Source organism: Periophthalmus magnuspinnatus, chromosome 16 (assembly GCF_009829125.3).
Source record: "Periophthalmus magnuspinnatus isolate fPerMag1 chromosome 16, fPerMag1.2.pri, whole genome shotgun sequence".
NCBI lineage: Eukaryota > Metazoa > Chordata > Actinopteri > Gobiiformes > Gobiidae > Periophthalmus > Periophthalmus magnuspinnatus.
The window spans coordinates 262902-290133 of NC_047141.1; the positions used below are offsets into that span (position 1 = coordinate 262902).

Sequence of the window (27232 nt, forward strand, 5' to 3'; positions counted from 1 at the left end):
TGGCTTTAAGCACTGTCACCATGGTTGTGTGCCCTTCTCCCACAAGGGTCGACAACATCATGGGGATGCTGGGTGCATTCCAAGAGGGAGAGGCCCTGCTATTCCTGCAATATCTCCAGCTTCTGGGCATGTTAGTAGCAGCCTCCAGTGTAGTTCCACTGGGACAACTTTTATTACGGCTGATGCAGATGTGGCTGAACAGCCTGCATCTGGATCCAATTCGGGTCGCGCACAGACGCAAGAGGCTGTGTGTGTCTCCCCAGTGTCTGCACTCCCTGTCTCAGTGGAGAGACAGACGTTGGATCCTACAGGGCGTCCCGCTGAGGCCTCTACCGTCACGGAGAGAGGTTGTGTATACAGATGCATCCTCCACGTGTTGGGGTGCAACATGGCAAGGTCGTGTGATACAAGGGACATGGACCTCGAGTCTGATTAAAGAACACATAAATGTGCTGGAGTTAATGGCTGTGGACTTGGCACTGCACCATTTTCTGCCGAACTTGCAAGGCAGGATTGTGCTTGTACGTTCAGACAACAGGTCGGTGGTTTATCATATAAATCACATGGGAGGGACCAGATCAGTGAATCTCACACAGCGAACACAGCAGCTTCTCATGTGAGCGTTCGTCCATTTTGCCAGCCTGCGGGCAGCCTATCTCCCGGGGATGCTGAATCAGGTGGCAGATTTCCTCTCTCGCCAGACTCTCTTGCCGGGGGAAGGGAAGCTTCACCCAGAGGTGGTCCGCACCATCTGGAGGGTCTTCGGCAGGGCCGAAGTGGATCTGTTCGCTTCACAGGAAGCGACCCATTGCCCTCTCTGGTTCTCTCTGAGGGACAACACCAGCCCACTGGGTCAGGACGCATTGGCTCACGACTGGCCTCATGTTCTCCTCTACGCCTTTCCTCCCTTTCCCCTGATTTATCAAACACTCCTGAGGGTTCTGCAGGAGGGACACAAGCTTCTGATGGTTGCCCCCTTCTGGCCAGCGAGGATCTGGTTCTCACTTCTGCACAGACTCTGTTGCAGCTCTCAAATGCGCCTCCCCGCCAGGACGGACCTCTTGTCCCAGCTGGGGGGACATATACTGCATCCCCATCCCAACCGCCTTCAACTCTGGGTGTGGCCTCTGCAAGGCCCGGTGTTGCATTCTCAGAGTATGCTGGAGGAATAGGACATACGATCTGTAATGCCTGGGCACCATCGACACGGCGGCTGTACACAAACAGGTCGAAACTGTTTGAGGAATGGTGCAAGGGACATGGACAAGATGCGGTGCGCTGTTCAGTCTCTGCTATCTTGGCGTTTTTGCAGGAACTTTTGGATCGTGGTCTGTCGCCTTCGACATTTAAAGTATATGTGGCTGCAATATCTTGCTGGCACAGTGTTGTGAATGGTGGCACTGTGGGCAGTGACAAGAACGTTTCCCGTTTCTTGAAAGGTGCTAGACGGCTTCACCCACCTACACGACCAGTGGCTCCTTCATGGGATCTTTCACTGGTCATGGAGACTCTGCAAGCTCATCCATTCGAACCTATTGCCCAGGCAGACATTAAGTGGCTGTCGTTTAAAACGGCATTTCTCCTCACCATGGCTTCGGGTAAGCGTGTGGGTGAACTGCAGGCCTTGTCTGTCAATGAGTCCTGCTGTAGATGGCATGCTGATGGCTCAGGTGTAACTCTCTGGCCTAATGTCTCTTTCCTCCCTAAGGTGTTATCTTCTGCTGATAATGCCCAACTGCTCCAGTTGGCGAGGTTTGGCACGGAATTCACCTCAGAACCTTTATGCCCTGTTCGCTCATTGGAGGCTTATATACAGGTTACGACAGGTATAAGACAGTCGGAAAGTCTGTTTGTGTGTTATGCTGGCCCACGTAAGGGTAGGGCTCTCTCTACACAGCGTCTCTCTCGGTGGATTGTAGAGACCATTAAACATGCTTATACCTCGCAGGGACGGCTGATGCCTGAGGGCGTGAGATGCCATTCAACCAGGGGCCTTTCTACCTCCTGGGCTGCTATGCATGGGATTCCCCTAAATGTGATCTGTGCTGCGGCCTCTTGGACCTCACCCTGCACGTGTGCCAGATTTTACCGGGTGAATGTCGGTCCCCCATCCCCTGGATGGAGTGTTACGCAAGCATCATGCTTCACTATGAGGACGTAGGTTACTTGTCGTGGTCTATGGATTCCTCGTGACCATGTTGTTACAAGTCATCCAGTGCTTGAAGCACCGCCTCTGGCGGTCAGAAGGGATGAAATAGAATGAAAGTTACGTATGTAACTACGGTTCTATGAATCCCGGATGACCGCCAGAGGTCTCTGTCCCTCGGAATCCTCGTGCCCTCGCGAGAAGATTAAAGGACTGTGCTTCAGGAGTCACGTGTGTCGTAACCAGGTAAGGACCAAAGTTGCGAGACTCACGAAGTTTTACAATGTCTTTATTCACAATAAGTGTTCTAGTGAACCAGAGTTCATATAAGTGTTCATAGAAACCAGAGTTCATATAAGTGTTCATAGAAACCAGAGTTCATATATCCACATGGCCGGGGAAACGAGGCAGCTTCACAGCATAGCGTCTGGTATTACACAGTTCATTAATCCAGCGTAGCTGGGGAGCGTGGGTGCGGGTCCGTGAGCGCAGAGAGACACAGTGCACGGCAGTGAAGACACAAAACGTACCAGGGCGGAGGTGCGGGTGCTGGGGTAGTCCGGAGCAGGTTCTGGGGCGGAGATCTGGAGCAGGACAAAAAGGTTCCAATGAGACAAAGTAGACGAGCATGAATCAAAGTACTAAGCCATGAGCATAATCACGTGAAACACGCGGACGTTCCGGCGCCGAGTGACTCGTCCGAACCCCTCTTATCCACGGCAGGTGGCGTTGATTGCGCTGATGGGGAGCAGGTGCGCGTGGGAGGAGTCCGGATTCCGCCCAGCTCCGGCGACAGACAGGTGAGGGAGGGGGGAAGACGAGGGCACGGAGAGAGTAGAGCAGGAACCGTGACAACGTGACTATATAGCCTCACGTGGGTCACCGGAAGGTCATAGGTGAATTTGTTGTTATTAAATCTCGACCTGTGCATGCGCAAGAGTGATCATCCAGTGCTTGAAGCACCGCCTCTGGCGGTCATCCGGGATTCATAGAACCGTAGTTACATACGTAACTTTCGTTCAGTGCAGAGATTTTAGAATAAATCCCTGGTAGAGACCATCTATGGCAGACGCCCAATGAGTTTCAAAAAAGTGACCGCACCACTGCATCTACCTCATGATTGGAAGCACAGCAAAAGTTGAGGAACAGGTGGGCAGGGTTTGAGCTGGCACGAGAATATTTCCAGATTTGCTATTAGCTGATTGCAGCAGATACGGCACACATTGCGATGGCTGTCTGCTGTTTTCACCTTAAAAAGTTGTCAATTACCAAAAAAACGTGCGAGAAATACAAGTGGTGACCATTTTATTTAAATTTGCTAATAAATGTAGATGTAAATGATGTCAGCAGAAAACAGCCCCCCCCCCCCCCAGTGGAGATCTGCACAGAAAGACTGTTGGCCCAGCAGTTATTTATTTTGGCTCATGTGACAAGGGACATGTTTTTACTGTAAGAACAGAACTCATCTGACCGTCACTCCTCACCATGCACTTATCTCCTGGACAGTCAAAGCAAAACAAGAGACAAGGATATGTGAAAAGGGGTACATAGGGGTAGACAGTGGCATGGTGCAGAGGCTGGGGTGGACAGGGACAGACAGGAGCAGGAGACAGGAGCATGGGGCAGAGGCAGGGGCAGACAGAAAGGGATCTGGTTCCCCCCTTCCCATACCTCCCACAGTTCCTCCCCCCTCTGTCTCAGGCTGCCCTGCACATGGAGGTGATTAGGCGCATCTGGATGGCCTCTAAATGAGCTTGTTTATCAGCTTTGAGCAGCTCTGTAAAAAGCTCTGAGGTCAGTGCCAGGACAAACCAAAGAATTTAACAAGAAAATAAACGCACAACCAAGTGTAAGCAATTATTTAGAAAGTGAACATTAGCGTAAGGCGGAGATGCTGGGGCCAGAGAGGGGAGCCGCAGGACCTCCAGTGAGTTCACCAGAAGAGTCAAGGTCACACTGTCCATCTCCTTAAGACCGAAGAAGGAGAAGATGAGCGGGAGAGGAGGACAGAGGAGGAGGACAGAGGAGGAAGAGGAGAGGGAAAGGAGGACAGAGGAGGAGGAAGAGGGGAGGGAGAAGTGGCTGATGAGGAGGAGAGGAGCAGGAAAGGACAGAGGAAGAGGGGGAGGAAGAGAAGAGGAGAAGAGAGGAGGAGGAAAAGGGAAGGAGGAGGAAAAGGGAAGGAGGAGAAAAAAGGAGAAGAGGAGAGGAGGAGGAGAAGAGAGGAGGAGAGCAACAGAGGCTGGAGCCAAAGAGGAGAGAAAGAGCGCCTCCAGTGAGTTTACAGGGACCAGAGGAGCCAAGGTCACACTGTGCCTTCACCACAAGCCCCTCCCCTCTGGAAGGCACAGTGTATTTGGAATTCCAAGTGTAAGTATAACAGTAACCAAAGAGCCAATCAGGAGCAAGGCTGCTGAAGGTAACCCTATCCACCGACACCACTGGTTTGACAGGGAGCGGGTGCTTAACAGTGCTGTGAATCAAATCTTTTGTCAACTCTAGCGTGAGTGACCTTGGGGAAAGAAAGTGCCTGCTTGGTCTGTTATTAATGTTCATATCTTAGAGACATAGAGACAAAAGAGTAAAAATCCTAGGATCACATTGAGCGGGTTAAAACCAACATATTAACATTAGTATGATGAGCCTGACAGCAGCAGTTACAAAGAGAAATCTCCCACGCTCACTTCCTGTTTAGAATGAGTCGGCTAGCGGGTTATCTATATCCAAAGACATGCACAGTCTATGAGTACCTCTCTGAGACTGAGGGTACCTCTCGGCGGGTGGGAGTACCTCTCTTATCATCGGTGTCGCTGCGCGGCTTCACCAGGTCCACCTGGCGTCCCATGATGCCAAGTGTGCCCAGGTCGATGACGCCACTCTGAGCATGCTCAGTCTGGCTCTGCTCCACCATCGACGCCTTCGCTTTGTTTGACTTCAGCATGAAGTCTTTGAGAGCCAGGAGTTTGTCCTCCTCCTCCTCTGTCATGCCCTAAGAGAGAGGACAGGTCTGAATCAAGTCTGAACCAGGTCTGAATTGGGTCTAAATCAGGACTACACCAGGACTACACCAGGACTAAACCAGGACTACAACATGAGTACACAGGACTAAACCAGGACTACACTAGGACAACACCAGGACTAAACCAGGACTACACTAGGACAACACCAGGACTAAACCAGGACTACACTATGACAACACCAGGACTAAACCAGGACTAAACCAGGACTGAACCAGGACTGAACCATTACACTCTGAAATCATCCAGCCCACAGACTGAACATCTCTTACATTTACACCTGCTGTGTGATGAGGAAAGTGCAGAGTCTTTTCAACTTCCTCAGTTTCATGTTTAATGTGACACAGATGTGCGCTGTTAAAGGACATATTTAACACACTCACTCTGGTTCAGTCCTGGTCTAGTCCTGATTTCTTCCTTGCCTAGTCCTGGTTTAGGTCCAGTGCAGTCAAATTTGAGTGAAATTCTGTGGAATTCTGTGGAATTCAGATTTTTTGGATGATTAAGGATTATATGTATTCCTGAGGCACACTAACATGCACGCACACGTACGCACACGCACATACACGCACCACACACACTCTCATGCACTCTCACATGCTGCTCACACTGTACATCTGGCTCTGTCTGCATGAGAATTATTCCCACACTGTTGTTCAATGGAACTGATTCAAGATTAACACAGAACTGAAGCAAATGATGCCAATATTTTGACTCAGAGGGGTCATAAAACACACTCTAACACACACATAGACATACACACACACGCACGCACGCACACACACACATACACACACCTACACACGTGGATGAGTCTAATGTTGTAGTAGAAAATATGGGAAGCCTATAAGTGGCACGAAAGTCCTGCCAACCAGGTCCAATGAAAAGATGTGAGGGGGGGTTCTCCCCTAAGACAGATTGTGCAACATAGGTACAATTTCTCGCATTTTAGTGTTTTTTCTAAAGCCCAACCGCTCCAACAGCTGGTAGTAAAAGTCAGCTGGTAGTAAAAGTCTTTGATATCAAATAATTCAGCACAGTATGGAGACATTTTCAAGGACAGGCTGTACATTTTTGTTAGTTTTAGCTAGTTAGTAGTTAGTTAAGAATTTTTGCCTATTTTATCTAAATAATTAATTTTTTGTTTGGTCCCACTCTGGACGCTTTGGTTTCGCGTGCCAGGGGCTTTAAATACCATGATTCCGTCTTGCTTGCTCTCGCTCTGCACCACTCTCTGCCGGTCTCTGCTCCTTTGCGCCATAGTGCGCACGTACTCCGCTTGCTCTGAGTCCGGCACCGCTCCCTGCTGGTGTCTCTATGCCGGGTCCATATAGCTTTTGTCAGCCTAGCTTCTTTTGTTTGGCCTGGTGAGTCCAAACGTCCTGTTTTTGTCCTTTATTTTGCATAGGGGAAGTTTATGGGTTGTTTTTTTCCGTTAGGGTAGGGACAGCGGTGTGCTGGCGGCTCCTACGGTTCTGTACAGGGTTGGCCTGCCCAGCGCACGTCCTTATTTTACTTTGGTTGGCTCACCATGGTCTTTTTCCTTTTTCATTTTGTTTTTTGTGGGCACGGGGTTTGATAAGGGTTTTTTCCCCCTCCCAACTCCCCCCCCTCTCCTGTGTCCATTCTTAAATATGTTTTGATCTCTTTGGGTCGTAACAAATGCAAACTAACACTGAAGGGGTCCTGTTGCTCCTGTGCTGTCCCAGGCTTTAAACCTCTCATGTTTATCTCAGTCCATTAACTGCAGTTCACTGATTAACTACTACTGCCACTACTGTCATTACATCTGTCACCACTACTGCTACTACAAGTACTGCTACACCGCCACCGCACACACGCGCACGCACACACAGTATTGAGAGACAGGCTCACTCTGACCCCTGGAGGATACAATGAGAACTATAGTCGCTCTCACCAAAGTTTAAAAACAACGACAACCAAAGACTGACAGTTTTCTAGAGACTTTGAAGTCCTGGTTTAGACCTGATTCAGTTCTGGTTTAGTCCTAGTTTGGACCTGGTTCAGTCGTGGTTTAGTCTCAGTCTCATACGTAACTTTAAAAGTTGAGTGATATTCTGGTCTTCAGGGTTAGTCCTGGCTTAGTTCTTACCTGTGACAGTAGTTTTTTTAAAAGTTGGGCGATGTTGGGGTCTTCAGGGGCCGGGCACTCGGGCAAAGAGCCGTTGCGTTGCTTTTGTCTGAGCAGGAGGTGGCGGAAGAGGCTAGAGATGTCTTTGGATCGCAGAGTGTAGTCAAAGATGGAGCGACTCACAGGGGCTTTGAGCACGCTCAGTAGAACCAACTCATTATCAATCTGTAGCAGAGTAACAGAGAATAACCAAGAGAACCTGTGAGAGGATGTGTTAGAGAAAAAAGAGAAAGTGAGATTATACAAGACAAAAAAAGAGAGGGAGAGACAGGGTCAGTAGCACCAGTTGGTTACAGATCTGAAGGACAAACTACTGCGTATTCACTCCCCCAGCTCTGGTACTCTCTCACACCTGACATCCGTGAATTTGACTCACTCCCAACATTTAAAGTCATGCTCAAAACCCAACGGGGCAAGAGACAGATTTTCCTGTGCCTGTACTTAACCATGAAATATCCAAAAGGTAAATCCACAAATGTTGAACCTGATAATTTCTGTCAGTGACTAGACCAAAAACCTCACTGTATTACAACACAAATCTGCTTTTGACCGGGATTCATTTGAGCCATCACAATCTGTGTTAAATATGATTGACCTGCGGAATATGGTGATGTCATCTGAAACACAGCTATTCATGGGTCTGAAGTGACATCACACATTAATTGGTGTTGGCCATCTTTAGGACCGAAGCAGATATCTCCTATGCTTGCTGCATTGTGAACTGTACCAACAAGAAATGAGGCAGGCAGTGGCACCATTACAAGCCTCGGAATAATAGCTGTTTTATTAAAGGTCACTTGGTCACTTACCTGTATAACGGGCTATGTGAGGGGGACACACTCATACCTGTATAATTGGCTGCGTGAGGAAAGGGCTCAGGTGGGGCATAAGTTTGCAGTATACATCGGCTACATTCAGGTGTTTGGCCACAACGGTAATGAATCCCACAGCACCGTATCGGATCCACAGGTTTGGATGGCACAGGAATGGAGCTGAGGAGAATAGAGACATGTTAACATTAACCCTACCATAGCCATAACCCTGCAATGGTCAAACAGGAACAAGGCTGAGGGAACACACAGGGACATTAAAGGGTCCATATTACGCTATTTTCTGATCAATGTTACAATGTTGTTTCCTCATCAAAAACATACCTGGAGATGTGTTTTATTTCATTCACATTTAAAACACAAACCCTGCATATTTAGGCTGCGTTTTTCAAACAGAAAAACAGAAACACTCTGCTCCACCTTGTGATGTCATCATACAGCACCCAGGCTGCACTGTATTTTTAAACTCCATTCACCTTCACTAGAATAATTTGGATCATTTCAATCCTGGAATCACTAATCTCTACTGAATGAAAGGACTGTCAACAGTGCAATAAACCAGCGCTTCTATCTGCTTCATTTAGCCATGTTGTGTCCAGTTACAGACCTGTCTACTGATGTTTTTTGACTCTAGCAATGCAATGTAGTCTATACTGACCGGTCTAGTGACCAGCCCTGGACACTACATTTCAAGGTGCATTGTGGGAAATGAAAGCACTCTTTAAACAATAGAATGTCATTTTCAACAATAAATGATAGTTCTTTCTTTTCTATTCCCATGTGGCCTTATATCTGTGTAATCCCTCAGTTGTCCAGGTAGGTTCCATAGTGGTCCATAGGCATATACTAGTATACTATGTGTCTTATACTTGTTCTGATGCAGCTCAAGATCATTATAAAGCCATTCAGGAAAGGTTCATTTCTGTCCTGAGTATGGTACATTTTTAGTATTGATACCTGCAAACAATGAGGATGTAGTTTCGATTTTCAATACTTATGACTACCCTGCTTGTCCTGTGTTTTGTGTTCGTACCAATGTCAGACACAAACTCGTTGATGTGAGGTTTTTGGAGTAGTCCCAAGTCGCACATACAGGTCAGAGCATTCAGAGCTTTGTAAATCACAAACTCCTCTGTGTCACTGAGGCCCTGCTGGAGAAGGGGTTTCAGGATGGACGAGCTCTGCCAGCCCACGTACGCTGCCACGCCTGGAACACAGGGGTCAGAGGTCAGAGAGGGGTCAGAGGCCAAAGACAGGGTCATAGAGAGACAGCTTAGTCCTGTTTTTGTCCTGGTTTAGACCTTGTTTAGACCTACTTTAGTTAGGGTGTAGTCCAGGTTTAGACTTAGTTTAGACCTTGTTCAGTCCTGGTTTAGGCCTGGTTTAGTCATGATCCTTACCCACTATGGAGTCGAAGAAGGCGCCTCGCAGGTGCCAGTCGGTCTTGTCATTGAGGAAGGTGATCATGTGACTGAGGAGAACGTCGTTGGCTTTTTGACGTCCGAAGAACACGCAGAGTCTGGTGATGCCCGTGTCCATCAGACTGTGCTTCACCATGTTCTCTGGGTCTGAGAGGAGCGTCACCACTTTCTGCTGAACCATCTCATGGAGGGCCTGGAGCTCTGGGCACAACACAGAGCAGAAAAGGGATTACACATGTCATGACAAACCACTCACACATGGACAGGAGTACACGCCAGTTGTCCTTCCCAATGTTCCAAAGAAGTTTTGTGTCCAAAGTCTGAGCTCAGACTGATTTTGAAAGAGCATGCCAACATATTACATATAATTGCAACTTATAGTACAATAAAAGTAGCAGTAGTAGTAAGAGTAGTAGGAGTAGCAGTAATAGTAGCAGTAATAGTAGCAGTAATAGTAGCACTACTTACCAGAGTCATAGTTGTCACTGTGCTGCAGAGCCTCCTCTGACTCCTCGTTCAGGTCCTGCTCACAGTTACTCACATGGTTCTCCTGCACCAACTCCAAGAACCTCAGAGCACTCTCCGCCAGGTGAGCTATGTTTTCTGAGGGAGAACCCGGAGAGGAGTGGGTTAGAACAGGGATACACCAGGACTAAACCAGGGTAACCCATGACTAAACCAGGGCTAAACCAGGCTAAACCATGACTAAGCCAGAGCTAAACCAGGGCTAAACAAGTGCTGAACAAGAACTAGAACAGGACTAAACCAGGGCTAAACCAGGGCCAAACCAGGGCTAAACCAGGGCTAAACAAGGGCTACACCAGGACTAAACCAGGACTAAATATCAGGACTAAACCAGGTCTAAACCAGAGCTAAACAAGAGCTAAACCAGGACTAAACCAGATCTAAACCAGGGCTAAACCAGGTCTAAACCAGAGCTAAACAAGAGCTAAACCAGGACTAAATCAGGTCTAAACCAGGGCTAAACCAGAACTAAACTGGGACTAAGCCAGGGTTAAGCCAGGGCTAAAGAAAGGGTAAGCCAGGGCTAAGCCCGGGCAAAGACAGAGCTAAACAAAGGGTAAGTCAGGGCTAAATCAGGACTAATCCAGGGCTAAACAAGGGCCAGTCTCTCACCTGCATATGCGAGCCGTACGATGGTGGCTTCATCTTGTGCCAGCTGAGCGATTCCTGTGAGAAAAGTTTACTTTAATAAAATAATATTTTTTATTATATCATATTATTTATATAACAACTGTAGTATACTGTAGTACACTGTGAGAGACTGATGTTAACATACAAAACAGAAAATTGATTTTTGTTCCTAAACAAGAGTAATGAAGTTGGCAAAAGAGCGCAAGCAGACAGGTGATCTGTGCTAAACGTCAAGGTCAGAGGTACACTGCTGTTAGGAGACGGTGCTGTCAGAGATGTGAGGCACGGAAGAATCCAAACTTGCTCCTATCCTAGTTACAAAACTCCTGCCAAAAGTTTTGTCAACACATCGAGGAGTTAAACAGCTGATTGTGCATGTGTGGTGCAGTTGAAACCAGAACGGAACAAAGGGATTTCATTAAGTTATTCAAGGAGCTTGATAAAATGGAGGTTAAGACATTCATCACTGAACCTCTTCCTAACATAGACAGAAGGAAGATCAACAAATTTACCCGGCTGTTTCAGCTGAAGACATGGCTGTTCAACGCATTTGCACCCAGAGGACTGCACTACATTGAAAAATTTGATCTATTCTGGAAATGAGAGGACCTGTTCAAGGGAAATAGCCCACACCTGAGCAGAGGTGGAGTGAGAGTGGTGACGAATACGGTAATCTCCTCCACATTCTGAGGCACTGGCCTGGACAGGGTCCTGGGCAGCCACTGAGAGAAAACAGAAATGAGAGATGTATTCCTGCTGCACCAGCCAGAGACCGAGCCAATGTGTCAGCACCAGCAGCACTGCAACTACCATAACCACCTCCCCCAGCAAAAGAGTCACAACCAGCACCACAATCATCTCCCCAGTGAAGGAGTCACCACAAGCACCACAACCATCTACTCCAGTGAAGGAGTCATCATCACCACCACCACAACCATCTCCCCCAGCGAGGAATTCAGCAGCACCACCACCTTCCCAATTGAAAAAAAATCATCTCATCACAGGCCTTGAAACCATCTGTGACAGCCCCAACAGAGGTTTCAGTACCAGCAGCACTTCCATCACCTCCCCTGCCCAGAAACCAGCCCTGGGCCGTCTTTGCTACGTCTACTCCCTCTAGGGACTCATCACTTTCCTTTTCCTCCCCACCTTTACCCATGGCCCTTCTCAACCATCTTGAAATCCTCATCAGATCAGGAATTAAGTAGCTCCCCTCACACCCAATATAGCACAATCAAGAGTTCTGGCATCAACTATGCTGAACTCTTCCCTGTACAAAACTACACTATGTGCAGAATTATTAGGCAAATAAGTATTTTGACCACATCATCCTTTTTATGCATGTTGTCGTACTCCAAGCTGTATAGGCTTGAAAGCCTACAACCAATTAAGTATATCAGCTGATGTGCATCTGGGTAATGAGAAGGGGTGTGGTCTAATGACATCAACACCCTATATCAGGAGTGCATAATTATTAGGCAACTTCCTTTTCTTTGGCAAAATGGGTCAGAAGAGAGATTTGATGGACTTTGAAAAGTCTAAAATTGTGAGATGTCTTGCAGAGGGATGCAGCAGCCTTGAAATTGCCAAGCTTTTGAAGCGGGATCACAGAACAATCAAGCGTTTCATGGCAAATAGCCAACAGGGTCGCAAGAAGCACATTGAAAAAAGAAGGCGCAAAGTAACTTCCAAAGAATTGAGGAAAATCAAGCGTGAAGCTGCCAAGATGCCATTTGCCACCAGTTCTGCCATATTTCAGAGCTACAACGTTACTGGAGTGTCAAAAAGCACAAGGTGTGCAATACTCAGGGACGTGGCCAAGGTAAGGAAGGCTGAAAAACGACCACCACTGAACAAGAGACACAAGATAAAACGTCAAGACTGGGCCAAGAAATATCTCAAGACTGATTTTTCTAAAGTTTTATGGTCTGATGAAATGAGAGTGAGTCTTGATGGGCCAGATGGATGGGCTCGTGGCTGGATCAGTAAAGGGCAGAAAGCTCCACTCCAACTCAGACGCCAGCAAGGTGGAGGAGGGGTACTGTTATGGGCTGGTATCATCAAAGATGAGCTTGTGGGACCTTTTCAGGTTGAGGATGGAGTCAAACTCAACTCTCAGTCCTACTGCCAGTTCCTGGAAGACACCTTCTTCAAGCAGTGGTACAAGAACAAGTTGCCATCACATGCCTCCAAATAGTCCACAGCGTGGCTGGCGAGTAAAGGTCTAAAGATGAAAAAATAATGACATGGCCCCCTTGTTCACCTGATCTGAACCCCATAGAGAACCTGTGGTCCCTCATGAAACGTAAGATCTACAAGGAGGGAAAACAGTACACCTCTCTGAACAGTGTCTGGGAGGCTGTGGTTGCTGCTGCACGCAATGTTGATGGTGAACAGATCAAGAAGCTGACAGAATCCATGGATGGAAGGCTTTTGAGTGTCCTTGTAAAGAAAGGTGGCTATATTGGTCACTGATTTGTTTTTGTTTTGTTTCTGAATGTCAGAAATGTTTATTTGTAAATTTTGAGTTGTTATATTGGTTTGCCTGGCAAAAATAAATAAGTGAGATGGGTATATATTTGTTTTTTATTAATTTGCCTAATAATTCTGCACAGCAATAGTTACCTGCACACACAGATATCCTCCTAAGATAGCCAAAACTAAAAAAGCCCCACTCCAACTTCCAAAAATATTCAGCTTTGATATTTGTGAGTCTTTTGGGTTGATTGAGAATATAGTAGTTGTTCAATAATAAAATTAATCCTCAAAAATACAACTTGCCTAATAATTCTGCACACACTTTATGCCTGTTTTAACACAAAAGACCCTCCCACCTGTCCCCCCTAATCTTTCACGCAAACTCCCCCCTGCTCCACCTCCTCGGCCCTCACCTGGTCCCTCACCCACACTCCTCCTTGCTCTGCCTCCTCGGCCCTCAACTGGTCCCTCATCCAAACTCTCACCTGCTTACTCTTCCCTGCCTTCCCCCAGAGCTGTCATCACAAAGAGCTAGGATCTCTGACTGTATGTCCTGGGCCTCTGCTGTCCCAGGACATACAGTCATGATAAAGATAATATCATGCTGAGGCGCTGTGATGGAGCTATATCTGCAGTTACACCACCTAGACTGGTTTACAGAAGGACAGTTAGACTGTCCAATCAGAGAAATTTTGGTCACATTCCCTGTAGAAGATAACATCCAGTCCTACTGAAACTAATCTGAAACTTGCTGTGCTTAATGTCAGATCTTTATCTAACAAATCATATTTTAAATTAATTTATTTCTTCTTTTAATCTTGACTTTGTTTTTTTAACCAAAACATGGCTTGACAGAAATCAGAAATTGACAGGCTAGAAATCTAGGGGAAATAATGGACTCAAGACTTGAACTTCCGCCACATCAAATCAATAACATCCGCAGCATTTTACCATTTAGAAAACATTGCAAAAATCAAAGGTATACTGTCAAAACCAGACTTAGACTTATCCACGCATTTGTCTCCAGTAGGTTAGATTACTGTAAAGGCCTGCTCACTGCCCTCTCCAAACGAATGCTAAGCCAGCTGCAGTACATCCAGAACGCTGCTGCTCAGGTCCTGAAAAGAACTAGGTACGAGCACATAAGTCCCGTGCTCAGGTCTCTGCACTGCCTCCTGTGGCTCAGAGAATAGACTTTAAAGCATTTCTGCTTGTGTTCAGGTCTAGCACCAAAGTACATCTCCCGCATGTTAATGCCACATGAACCATCTCACCCTCTGAAGACTTCAGGGACCGGCCTCCTGCTCGTGCCCAGAGTCAGAAGTAAACATGGGGAATCAGCATTTCAATTTTATGCAGCAAAAACCTGGAACAATCTTCCTGAAGATGTGAGACAGGCCTTCACTTTGACAATGTTTAAATCCAGGCTCAAAATAGTACTGTTTAGCTATGCATATGACTGAAAGGTTTTTAGCCTGAACTCTTTTCTTGCAATGTTCATTTTATGATGATTATTTATGACTTTTTGTTTGCCTTGCCTTGCCTAGTAGGACACACACATAAACATATATATGTAATACACTGCCTGGGCAAAAAAAAGTCGCCACCGAAAAAAGGTCACACACTAATATTTCATTAGCTTTCATTTAGCTAATATTTCATTTAGCTTTGATTACAGCACACATTTGTTGTGGCAATGTTTCAATAAGCTTCTGAAATGTCACAAGATTTATTTAAATCCAGTGTTGCATTAATTTTTCACCAAGATCTTGCATTGATAATGGTAGAGTCTGACCATTGATGGAACAAATCCATTGATGGAATAACCTGGTCATTCAGTATATTCAGGTAATTAGTTGAACTCATTCTGTGTGACATGACACACTGGAGGAGGTTCGTACCTATTTGCTTAGTTAAATCCAGGTGGCGACTTTTTTTTACTAGGCAGTGTATATACTGCCGTAGGACACACATATGTATATATCTGTAGTATACACTGTAGTAGGGCATACTGACCCGGTAGTATATATTCAGGGTAGATGTTGGTATCGTTCCTTGGCGCCTCCTTGACCATGCCCAGGACTCGGGTGAGCGTGTGCAGAGCCTGGGCACGTACACGTGGCATAGCATCGGCGCACAGGTGGAGCAGGTACGGTGTGATGCGGTCCAACAGCACATCCACACTCAAACGAGGGGACAGTCTCAGAACCAAGTCCAGAGCTGCCAATTTACTGTCGCAGGAGTGAAGGGTCTGAAGACACGACGTGAGCAGAGACACCAGCACCGTGAGGCCCTGCTCCTCCCGAGAGCTGAGGGAGGCCTCTGAAGAGACGGAGGGCTCCACAACCAGGGTGGAGGAGGGGGGGCCTGGGGAGAGAAGACAGGAGAAGGTCTAAAGGTTTAAACCAAGGTCTAAACCAGGTCTAAACCAGATCTAAACCAGATCTAAACAAGGTCTAAACCAGGTCTAAACCAGGTCTAAATCAGGTCTAAATCAGGTCTAAACGCGGTCTAAACCCGGTCTAAACCAGTACTAAACCAGTACTAAACTAGGACTAAACTAGGGCTAAACTGGGACTAATCTGGGACTAATACAGGACTAAACCAGGTCTAAACCAGGTCTAAACCAGGACTAAACCAGGACTAAACCAGGACTAAACCAAGTCTAAAGCCGGTCTCTGTGGGTCTCACCGGTGCTAAGTCGGTCCAGTATATGGTCCAGGTCCCGATGCACCAGAAGGACTCGGTCATCGGTGGGCTGCAGAGACTCTGTAGTGAACTGGACCATGTAGTTTTGGAGGAAAGAGTAGAAGACATCAGGGAACGCTCTGCCCCTCTGCTGTTTCAGATACTCCTCTGCAGACAGACGCTTATCTGGGTCCAACTGCACCATGTGAGACACCTGAGAAGACAAGAACCGGGTCAGAACCACGGCTCAGAGACAAGAATCAGGTCAGAAGCAGGGCTGAGAGACAAGAACTGGGTCGGAACCGGCGGTGAAACACAAGACCTGTGTCAGAACTGGGGCTGAGTGACAAGAAATGAGTCAGAACCAGGCCTGAGAGACAAGAACCAGATCAGAACCAGATCAGAACCAGGACTGAACCAGGACTGAACCAGGACTGAACCAGGACTCAGCCATGCGAGAGACCTGAGAGATAAGAATTGGGCCAGAGCCAGAACAAACCCAGGACAGAACTAGAAATAAAGCAGAGGAAAAGCATGACTGAAACAGGACTAAACCAGGTCTAAACCAGGACTGAAGCATGTCTAAACCAGGTCCAAACCAGGACTGAAGGAGATTGAAATCCAGTTCTAAACCAGGTCTAAGCCAGGACTGAAGCAGGCCTAAACTAGGTTTAAACCAGGTCTAAACCAGGACTGAAGCACATCTAAACCAGGTCCAAACCAGGACTGAAGCAGATTGAAATCCAGGTCTAAACCAGGTCTAAACCAGGACTGAACTAGCTGTAAAGCAGGTGTTAGGAAAAATATCGGTGCTAAGCTATTCTGCATAACCATTGCCATAGTTTATTATTGTATTGCTATTTGTATTTGTATTTATTCAGTGTGCTTATGTTGCACTTTTTCACCGAAGCAAGTTCCTAGTTTGTGAACTGTGTTCACAGACTATGGCAATAAAAGTCTTCTGATTCTGATTCTGATTCTATAGTTCATTATTGTAGCAGCGCAGATATATGTTCAGGACATGTACAACATATTCTACATCTATCTATAAATCTAATCAAATAACTAAGCAGGGAAATTACTTATTGATAGGCATGTACTGACTCATGACTGGTCACCCTGGTAAAACCAACAAAATATGTGTCAGCAATTGGAGCAAGAGATAACAAGGATGCTCGTCACAGTCTGATAAGACTGTGCAACGTGCCAAGAGGCCTGCCTGGCCTGTGCACCAACGAAGAGGCGCTAAGTCTAAACCATGGTTGCCTCCCACTATAGTATGCGTGTAAAAACTCATTGTATAGGCGTAAACGTTTAGTCTCTGCCTGGGAACGTCAGCTGCACAGACTCCGTGTACAAGTATTGCTCCTTACTGGGTGATTGAGTAAATTCCTTTCTGAACTTTATCTCTGTTTCAAGTTTATTCTTTGTCTTAGCAGAAACTAACGAACATGAGAGGAAAAGGCTAAATTCCTCAACACAGGTCTTACCAGCTGTCGCACACAGCGGTCTTCAATCTTCATCAGCACAGGTTCGGTGTGGTACAGTCCTTTACGATAGGCCAAAAGCTGAGACAGGTCGAACAGGGGCACGCCTTCAGTGAAGAGCTCAGCGATCACACAACCTGCACACAACACCAGAGGGGTCACATATAAACACAAATATACAAATATAACCCTCTGCTTAAAACAATAGAAAACGACCTTGAACGATGGACAAACTTACCACTTTCACTAATAGGACGAATAGCATCAGTAAAAATGAAAGTCCTCCCCAAATTGAATTACCTATTTGCAAACATCCCAGCTACACCTCCGGACAAATGGTTTCAGACACTAGACTCATTAATGATACACTTTTATTGGAAGAACAAAAAAGCAAAAATCAAACTCTCAACATTACAAAAAAACAAAGCACAAGGCGGCCTCGAAGCACCAAATTTCATCCACTATCACTTGGCAAATCAACTACAATATCTAGTTAAGTGGACAGGACAAACATACAATAATAACACATGGATTTCTTTGGAACAGTCATACTTCAAAAATCTTTCTTTGGCAGACATACCCTCAATGAATACTACTCTCAAAAAACATAACTGCTTCAAGAACACAGTCATTTCAACAACTCTGACAGCCTGGTGGAAAGCTTTAAAATTAACCAATTCTTCCACGGCACCTTGTAAATACACCCCCATCTGGCACAACCCTGACTTTCACATGAATAATACCCCACTTCACTATCGCACATGGGAACAAAAAGGCATCACTCACCTTCACCACTTATTCCACAACAATAAATTCATAACATTTAGACAACTTATGGAACAGTTCGAAATCAACAACAATAATCGCTTTCAATACTTACAAATCAAATCCATTATCCAAAGCAAGATTAATATAACTAATAATACCCTGGATCCCCCTCAACTATTAGAAAACATAAAGAATATCAAGAAACCAAAGAAACTCATTTCCAAACTATACAAACTTATCCATTCAGACAATATAATACATGCACCACAACTCAAATGGAACACAGATATAGATACACCAGCTACATACGAACTCTGGACAGAAATTTGCAAAAATACATTCTCAATGACATCCAACACTAATCTACAATTTATCCAATACAAAGTTATCCACAGGACACACATCACCCAATACAAGAAATTCAAAATGGGACTAACAGACACAGACACCTGTTCACAATGCACCATGGGAGTCACAGACACTTATTTACATGCACTCTGGGAATGTTCACCAGTTCAGGGTTTTTGGAACACAGTTACACACAAACTCTCAGACATTCTGAGCTGCAGAATTCCTCCCTCCCCATCCCTATGTTTACTTGGCATTATTACAACTTTCACCATACTACCTAAATATAAAAACAGTTTGTTGACATCTCTAACTATCGCCAAGAAAATAATTCTACAAAACTGGAAATCAAAACAGTCAATAAACATCAAACACTGGTCTAACTCGCTCATCCATCACATTTCAACCTCTCAAACGACAGCATACTTTGAGGATGACATACCGTCTTTCATGGAAACTTGGACACCATTCATAAACCACTTCAATATTGTTTTCAATCAGTCATCAATATCAACAACATAAACTCCACCAATAGACTATTATAACACCATTAACATAGTAATTATGAGAACGCCACGCACACTCCTATACACACTCCCATTCCTACAAAGACACACACACACGACATTATGTAAACTTTATTACAATAATTGCAATCATACCACCACTATTGCTGTATACCACTATTATTGTTGTGTTATTGTTTTCATTGTATGTACACGTTTCTATTGTTGCTGTCACTACTATTATTGTCATTATTATTGCCTTATTCATTAACTAATTTATTTATTGAATTAATTTGTGGTTCTGATGGAGATAAATAAATGGATGAATATAAACACACATATTAAATATTAAAATAAAGAACATGAATTATTAAATAATAATTTAAATATACACACATATATAATATAATATGTGTATATATATATATATATATATATATATATATATATATATATATATATATATATATATATAAATACACAATAATAACAATTATTAATCATAATAAATTAATTATTAATCAATAATAATAATAATTGACAACAAATACATAAAAAGGTTAGGGTTAGCAAGGAATGGGCGCGTTGCTAGGGGGTACTGCCCCTTGAGTGCGGGCTCACCAAAACCTTGCCTCTTTTAATGCATTGTACAGGACACGCATGCACACACATTTTACATTTAAATCTAAATAACCAATACCACCATTAGGACCACAAAACTAACATAGAGCAACATTGACCAACACTGAGTATGACAGCAATAATAAAACCTGTTATCGTTATCTTTACTTTTATTATTAATATTATTAGTATTACTTCTTTATCTCCGCACACACACTCATACACTCACACACACACACACACACACACACATATTTACAAAGAAAACCAACCAAGACAGAATAATGCAGGTACCGTACTGTACTCCCCCCCCCCCCCAACACTTTTACACATCAACACAACTTTCTCTGTAAATAGTAAGCTGTAAATATTGTATGTGTTTCTATGTCACTGGGTGTTCTTCAAAATATATAAAAAACAAAAAACAAAAAAAAAAACACAAATATACGCATATAAAAACATATATACACACACAGTAGCAGTGGTTTTACCTGCAGAGAAGATGTCCATGGCGGCCTTGAGCTCGCCTCTGCTCCTTTGGTTGTTATTAGTCAGATCGACGAGGGGCGTGGTTTGGTCGCTCTCTGTGGCAAACATACTTCCGTCCACAAACCTCTCGGGGGCAATGTAGCATGTGCGTCTGCGTGAGGTATCAAAGAAGTAGTTGAAGTCAGCCGGGTTATCTTCAGGGAGGAATGTGGGTTTGAAGCTTGCAAAGTCCGTGAGTAGAACCCAATTCCAACTGGTCACCATGATGTTCTCGGACTTTATGTCCCCGTGACGCACGCCCGACCTGTGTGACTGCTCCACTGCACTCAGGATCTGGAATGCCAGCCACCGCTTCTCGATGTTGTTCAGGAACGGCCTACGGGAAGAGGGAAGAGTAGTGTCAGTCTAATCTAAAGTTTCCATCTGCAGTCCCAAGGCAGGTTAACAAACAATTAAAATACATCCAAATAACCATAATCAAGTCATGCATTCTCCCATTCTTTCATTTAAAAACTCCACATCTCCTCATTTAAAATGAATACTATGTCAGAAATTACCATTAAAAGCCAAATTACAGTTTACCACGTGCAAATACAGTGAAGAGAAGTCCCTCGGGTCAAAGGAGAGTTTCAGCCTGTCTGGAGCTTGTTCCTTTCTTTAAGGGCTTTGTATGAGAAGGCTGTCAGTGCAAAGGAAATTTATGTAGTAGGAGTAGTAGTACATGTAATAGTAGTTGGAATCTGAGAAAGCCAGGGATGAACCTGGTTTAGACCCTGGTCTAAACCAGGTCCAAACCCCGGTCTAAACCAGGTTTGAAACAGCTAGTACATAAAATAGCAGCAGAGTAGTAAGAGTGCATATAATAGTGGTCTAGTGGGAAAAAGGCTGTGTTCATACTTAATGTTATTTGGGCCTAACTTGAGCCCATTTTAGTCATGAATTACATTTGGTTTGGTCCTGTTTTAGTCCTTGTTTGGTCCTGGTCTAGTCCAGAATGAATGTCAGCTTTAGTCAAAAGGTCTAGTTTAAACCCAGACTGAAACCCAGATCTAAACCTGGTCTAAACCAAGTTTAAACCCATACTGAAACCCAGATCTAAACCTGGTCTAAACCCTGATCTAAAACTACGTCTAATCCCAGCCTAAGCCCCCTCTGACCTCTGACCTTGTGCTGATGCGGTCATACAGGTTGTCCCGCACATACTGTCTGAACAGAATCCCAGCCTTCTCTGTGAGCGAGGCTTTGTGGAAGGGCAGACAGTTATGACATGAATGGAGACGAATCTTCAACTCCTCCAACTCCTGACGGTGACTGGTCAAGGGCAGTGATGGGTCCTGGACACACAAGGCATTAACCGGGTCAGAAACGGGTTAGAAATAGGGTTAGAGGGGCAGAAAAGGGGTCAGAAACAGGATCGAGGAGGATAAGGAATGGAGTCAGAAACTAGGTCCAAGAGAGGATCAGAAACAGGGTTAGAGAGAGAGGAGGAGAAAGAGACAGAGAGAGAAACAGAGAAAGGGAGTACAGAGAGAGAGAGAGAGAGAAAGAGGCAGGAGAGGGTCAGAGAGAGAGGCGGAGAGAGAGAGGCATAGCGAGAGAGAGGCAGAGAGGGGGGCACAGAGACAGAGCGACAGAGGGAGAGAGGCAGAGAGACAGAGAGAGGGGGCATAGAGAGAGAGGCAGAGCGAGAGTCAGAGAGAGGGTCAGAAAGAGGGGAGAGAAAGGAGGAGAGAGAGAGAGAGACAGAAAAAGAGAGAAAGACAGAGGGAAGGGGCACAAAGAGAGAGGCAGAGAGAGGGAGCAAAGAGAGCGAGAGAGGCAGAGAGAGAGTGGCAGAGAGAGAGAGGCAGAGAGAGGGTCAAAGAGAGGGGGAGAAAGAGAGAGTGACAGAGAGAGGGGCAGAAAGTGAGAGAGACAGATAAGGGACATAAAGAGAGAGAGGCAGAGAGAGAGAGACAGAGAGAGGAGGCACTGAGAGAGACAGGGTCTGTCATGAAGATGTTCTCCGTCCAGGGGCCTCCTCGTGTCCTCTGCCCCCTTGGTGGGACCCTTGCAGCTCCGCTGGACACAGCTTTCCGTCCAGGGACCTCGTTGTGTCATCCGCCCGTTGCCTGGACCGTTGTTGCCCCACTGGACAGTCTACCGGCCAGCACCAGTGACATTTTTCCCACCGTCCGGCTCCCCTCCGCCCTCTCCGCTCTCTGGATCACTCCTGCTCAGTCTTCCCTGGTCCTGTCCCTGGTCTTGTCGTGCTCCGGTCCTGGCAGTCTCCGCTCCCGCTCCGGTCCTGGTCTTCCTGCTCTTGCCCTGCCCTACGCCCGTCTGGTCTGCCTCCCGCTACCTACGTCCCATGTGTGATAAATGAACTGTCTGAACTGTCTTTTGCACGAATTGTAAATAAACACGTGCCCCGAGTCTGCACTCCTTGGTCCGCACCTGCACTAGCCGTTACGACAGGGTCAGAGAGAGGGTCAGAGACAGTGAGAGGGGGCATAGAGAAAGAGGCGTGGAGAGAGAAGCAGAGAGAGAGAGAGTCAAAGAGAGGCGGAGAGAGGCAGATACAACCCCAATTCCAATGAAGTTGGGACGCTGTGTAAAACTTAAATACAGAATACAATGATCTGCAAATCCTTTTCAATCTATATTTAACTGAATATACTACAAAGACATGATGTTTAATGTCCAAACTGATACACTTGATACACTCACAACTGATAAACTTTATTGTTTTTTTATGTAAATATTCACAAATTTTCAATTTGATGCCTGCAACAAGTTCCAATAAAGCTGGGACAGGAGCAACAAAAGAATGGGAAAGTTGAGGAATGCTTAAAATACACCTGTTTGGAACATTCCACAGGTGAACGGGTTAATTGGAAACAGGTGTCATATTTAGGTATAAAAGGAGCATTCCCGAAGGGCTCAGTCATTCACATGCAAGGATGGGGCAAGGTTCATCACTTTGTGAACAACTTTGTGAGCAAACAGTCCAACAATCTCAGAACGTTTCTCAATTGCAAGGAATTTTGGGATTTCATTATCTACGGGTATTAGAATGGCCTGCCTGCAGTCCAGACTTGTCTCCCATTGAAAATGTGTGGCACATTATGAAGTGCAAAATACGACAACAGAGACCCCGGACTGCTGAGCAACTGAAGTTGTATATTCAGCAAGAATGAGAAAGGATTCCTCCTGCAAAGCTTCAATAATTAGTGTCAATTAGTGTCCTCAGTTCCCAAATGCTTATTGATTGTTGTTAAAAGGAAAGGTGACGTAACACAGTGGTAAACATGCCCCTGTCCCAGCTTTATTGGAACATGTTGCTTTAAACTATGTTGACATGTTGTTCAAATTAAAAATGAGTGAATATTTGCCTAAAAACAACAAAGAGAGAGAGTGGCAGAAAGAGACAGAGAGAGGGGGGCATAGAGAGAGAGGCAGAGAGAGGCAGAGAGAGGCAGAGAGAGGCGGAGAGAGAGAAAAGAGCGACATAGAGAGAGAGCAGAGGGCAGGGAGAGAGGGACCAAGAGAGAGGGACAGAGACAGTGAGGGGCAGAGACAGAGAGGCAGAGAGAGGTAGAGAGGGGGGCAGAGAAAGAGGCAGAAAGAGAATGGCAGAGATAGAATTAGGTAGAGGGGATAAAATCAGGACAAAACTATAGTGCACCAGCTTTGGTAAATCTAACTAAGAACTAACTTTCTAATTTAAAGCTGCACTATGAAACTTTTCTGGTGAAGGGTCAGCCACCAGCTTGTGTCTTTGGAGATCATATCACTTTGGCCATAATGTTCCTCACTATGGCATTAAACATATCTATCTCCATAGAGAATCTGCCACGCCTAGTTACAGATCAGATCTGTGGTGTGTAAGAATGAATGTTTTAAAATGTGTTTTTCAGTAGCAAAAACACATGTAATAAAATTAATGCAAGTCTATTTTTTTTAATTATTTTAAGCTATTTATCTATTATCTTGTTTTATTGCATGTACCATTTTCCTTCTGTTCTTTAACTGTGCGGTGCAATACTGGAATTTCCCCACTGTGGGACTAATAAAGGCATATCTTATCTTATCTTATCTTATCTATCTTAAGATATACAAGGTTAAACCCATACTGTGGAACATTCCAGGCAATGCAATAACATTTCCATGGTGACACTAAGGTGGCCGACCATCTACCAGAAAGGTTACATAATGAACCTTTAAATCAGTTTTTCTTCTATTCGCTGTGATTTCATTACTCGCTTTGGAATTTATTCCCCCACTTAAAAAGGGGTTATTATGGAAAATGCATTTTTTGTAGCTTTCTACCATTTTATAACATTGCTCCCTCATCAAAAACATGCCTGAAGAGGATTTAGATGAACCCTCCTTATGGTTATCAGTACGAGCCTGTGCACAAGCCTACGTCATCCCCCACACACAACAATTCCCACAAAACAATTTGCCCTAAATGTACAACATGGTAACATGGTGATCTAAATTATGTTATGTGTTAGCAGTTAATACCCCATAGAAGTAAAATAGTATGAACACAATATTGACAGATGAGCGCAACAGACATGTGACCTGTATGGCGAACACTTTGACCACGACCAGGCCCTCTCTATGTTTGGCTCGGGCCACTTTGAAGAAGCGTGTACTCCCCAGGCTCTTGTCGTACTCGTAATCATGGATATCTGAGAAGTAACTGTCCACGGAGAGGATCTGAGAAGGAGCGATGCCTGCCAGCTGGTTACCCATCCTGAAGAACACAGTCAGAGGGAGGCAGGGATCAATACTACAATACTCAGAATACTGCGTGTATATTGAGACTGTGCAGCTGATGTTATCAACATTCCCTGGGGGTGTGATGGTAACTATAGGCACAGCCCTTTCAGCTCTGCTCTGTTACTCAAACAGTCTGACCAGAAAGAACTGACTGACAGGAACAACAACAGGTGAGCTGATTTGTGCTCCTCTCAAATAACATTACAGCCACAAGCTAGCTAGCCATAGCCAACAGTTTTCAGTTAGTCACTCTCATCTTTTAGATGAAAATCAAACTCCTAAACAGCACCAAAACACAAAAAATGCAATACAGTCAGTCGCACCGACTGAACTCTTTTAAATTATATGCTGACTCAGAGGTGAGTCTTGAAAGAGCTGTGAGTATGTCACGAATGGACCAAGTACATAACTATTATCCTTAATTACACGCTGAAGTGTGTTCCAGTTTTTGAGTTTGAAAATCTGGTCAGCCTATTTTTGGATTTTATGAAGTGTAGATAGTGGCTTAACAAAGAAATATTGTTGTTCACATGTACAGTGGCTTGCAAAAGTATTCATCCCCCTGGAACTTTTTCACATATTGTCACGTCGCAACCACAAATTTAAATACATTTTCTTAGCATTTTATGTGAATGAGCAACACAAAATGACACACAAGTGTGAAGTGGAAGGAAATATTTTACAAGATTTTCAATTTTTTTTTTAAATAAAAAACTTAAAAGTGCAGCGTGCAAAAGTATTCATCCCCCTTTTTCTTGAATGCAACCAATTGCTTTTAGAAGTTGCTTGATGATTTTGCAAAGATTGAATGTTGACCTAATGACTAAAAAGAGTCCACCTGTGTGTAATTTTGTTTCAGTATAAATGCAGCTCTGCTGTGAAGGCCACAGAAATTTGTTAAGAGAGTGTTGGAGAGCAAATCACAAAATGAAGTCAAAGGAGCACACCAAACAGGTCAGAGAAAAAGTTGTGGTAAGTTTAAAGCGGTGCTTGGATCTAAAAAGATTTCCCAAGCGTTGAACATCTCAAGGGGCACTGTTCAATCCATCATCAAGAAATAGAAAGAGTATGGCACAACTGCAAATCTACCCAGACATGGCCGTCCACCAAAACTTACAGAACGAACAAGAACAACACTCATCAGAGATGCAGCCAGGAGGCCTATGGTGACACTGGAAGAATGGGCAAATATTTCAGTTTGGTAGGTGTGCAAAGCTTGCAGCTGTATTTGCAGCTGTATTTGCAGCAAAAGGCGGTTCCACAAAGTATTGACTTAGGGGGGCTGAATACTTTTGCACACTGCACTTTTCAACTTTTTTTTTTTTTTTATCTGGAAATGATGTATAATTTTCTTTCTATTTCACACTTACCTACCTTTTTTTTTTTTTTGTCATTTTTTCATATAAATCGTGAGGGAACTCTGTTCCCAGCCCTGATACAAACACATGACACGTGTGCGCGGTGTAATTACATGTTTATGTGAGTTTATTAAATGTTACCGCGGTGTATGTCCAGTGACTCAGCGCTGGTCGTCTCTTATTATGACTTTATTATACATTCATTACACTGTTGTGATAGCATAAACCGTGAGATGCTTTTCTCCGGGTGTCAGGGGCGCAGACGTGGAGTTTGGAGCTCGTTTTACCTGGCTCTGGCTTCTTTCTGTCGGGTTATGTGGGATGTTGTAAGATGTTGTTGTCGTTAGCTTTAGCCGAGCTGCTAACTGTAGCTCACGTCCTGCTTCAGCTCCGGAAATAAAATGAGGTTTTCAGACCACTCCGCCACTTATGCGCACTACATGTTTAACAGTGCGTGAGGCTGCAGAGGAGTGATATGTCCAGACTCTGAGGTTATGAAAATAAAACCATCCTGAGTGAAAAGTAAACAATAAACACGGGAATCACAGGCTCGGAGCTAAAGGCTAAACTAGCCGCGGCGCAACTGATATTGTGCTTCCGGGTTGGTGCTGTCAGATGAGTGACGTCCTGACGCGCAAATCTAAGGTTGAGTAAACAAAAACAAACCTTGTAATAAATATATTTCAGTAAAAGAAACAAGTTCATAGGTTAGAATACATCATTCGAATGCCTTATGCCACGTAAAGCTTGTGTTTTGTTTCATTCACACAGATCTGAGTAACCCTTTATTATTAATCTGTGTACATCTCCAAAGCTCAAAATGCTCTGTTCCACCTTGTGATGTTATGAAGTCGTAATTTTCAAGTTAAAAGCTACCTTTGAGTTTTAGTTCAGTAGAGATTGGCAATTCAAGGCCTGAAATCATCCACTGAAGGTGTATGCAGGGTTTGTGAGTTAAACATGTGTGAATGAAACGAAACACAACTCCAGGTAAGTTT

At 44.7% G+C, this 27232-nt stretch overlaps 2 protein-coding genes across 2 annotated transcripts in view; one reads left to right on the forward strand and one right to left on the reverse strand.

Moving 5' to 3' along the window:
- The window catches only part of pik3r4 (phosphoinositide-3-kinase, regulatory subunit 4), a 42480-nt gene extending 15661 nt beyond the window's left edge, over positions 1-26819 (reverse strand). The window contains exons 1-14 of the mRNA XM_033980971.2: positions 26522-26819; positions 24676-24850; positions 21271-21440; positions 20109-20482; positions 17378-17511; positions 15891-16101; positions 15216-15566; positions 10704-10757; positions 10035-10169; positions 9546-9767; positions 9179-9352; positions 8162-8307; positions 7277-7480; positions 4937-5135 (exon numbers count right to left, since the gene is read on the reverse strand). Coding sequence (XP_033836862.1) covers positions 4937-5135; positions 7277-7480; positions 8162-8307; positions 9179-9352; positions 9546-9767; positions 10035-10169; positions 10704-10757; positions 15216-15566; positions 15891-16101; positions 17378-17511; positions 20109-20482; positions 21271-21440; positions 24676-24849 — 2548 coding nt within the window. The 5' untranslated portion in view covers position 24850; positions 26522-26819. The remainder of the gene's footprint in view (positions 1-4936; positions 5136-7276; positions 7481-8161; positions 8308-9178; positions 9353-9545; positions 9768-10034; positions 10170-10703; positions 10758-15215; positions 15567-15890; positions 16102-17377; positions 17512-20108; positions 20483-21270; positions 21441-24675; positions 24851-26521) is intronic.
- atp2c1 (ATPase secretory pathway Ca2+ transporting 1) overlaps positions 22479-27232 on the forward strand; it is a 52941-nt gene continuing 48187 nt past the window's right edge. Inside the window, exon 1 of the mRNA XM_033980882.2 lies at positions 22479-22483. The gene's annotated coding sequence lies outside the window, so the exon portion shown is untranslated. The remainder of the gene's footprint in view (positions 22484-27232) is intronic.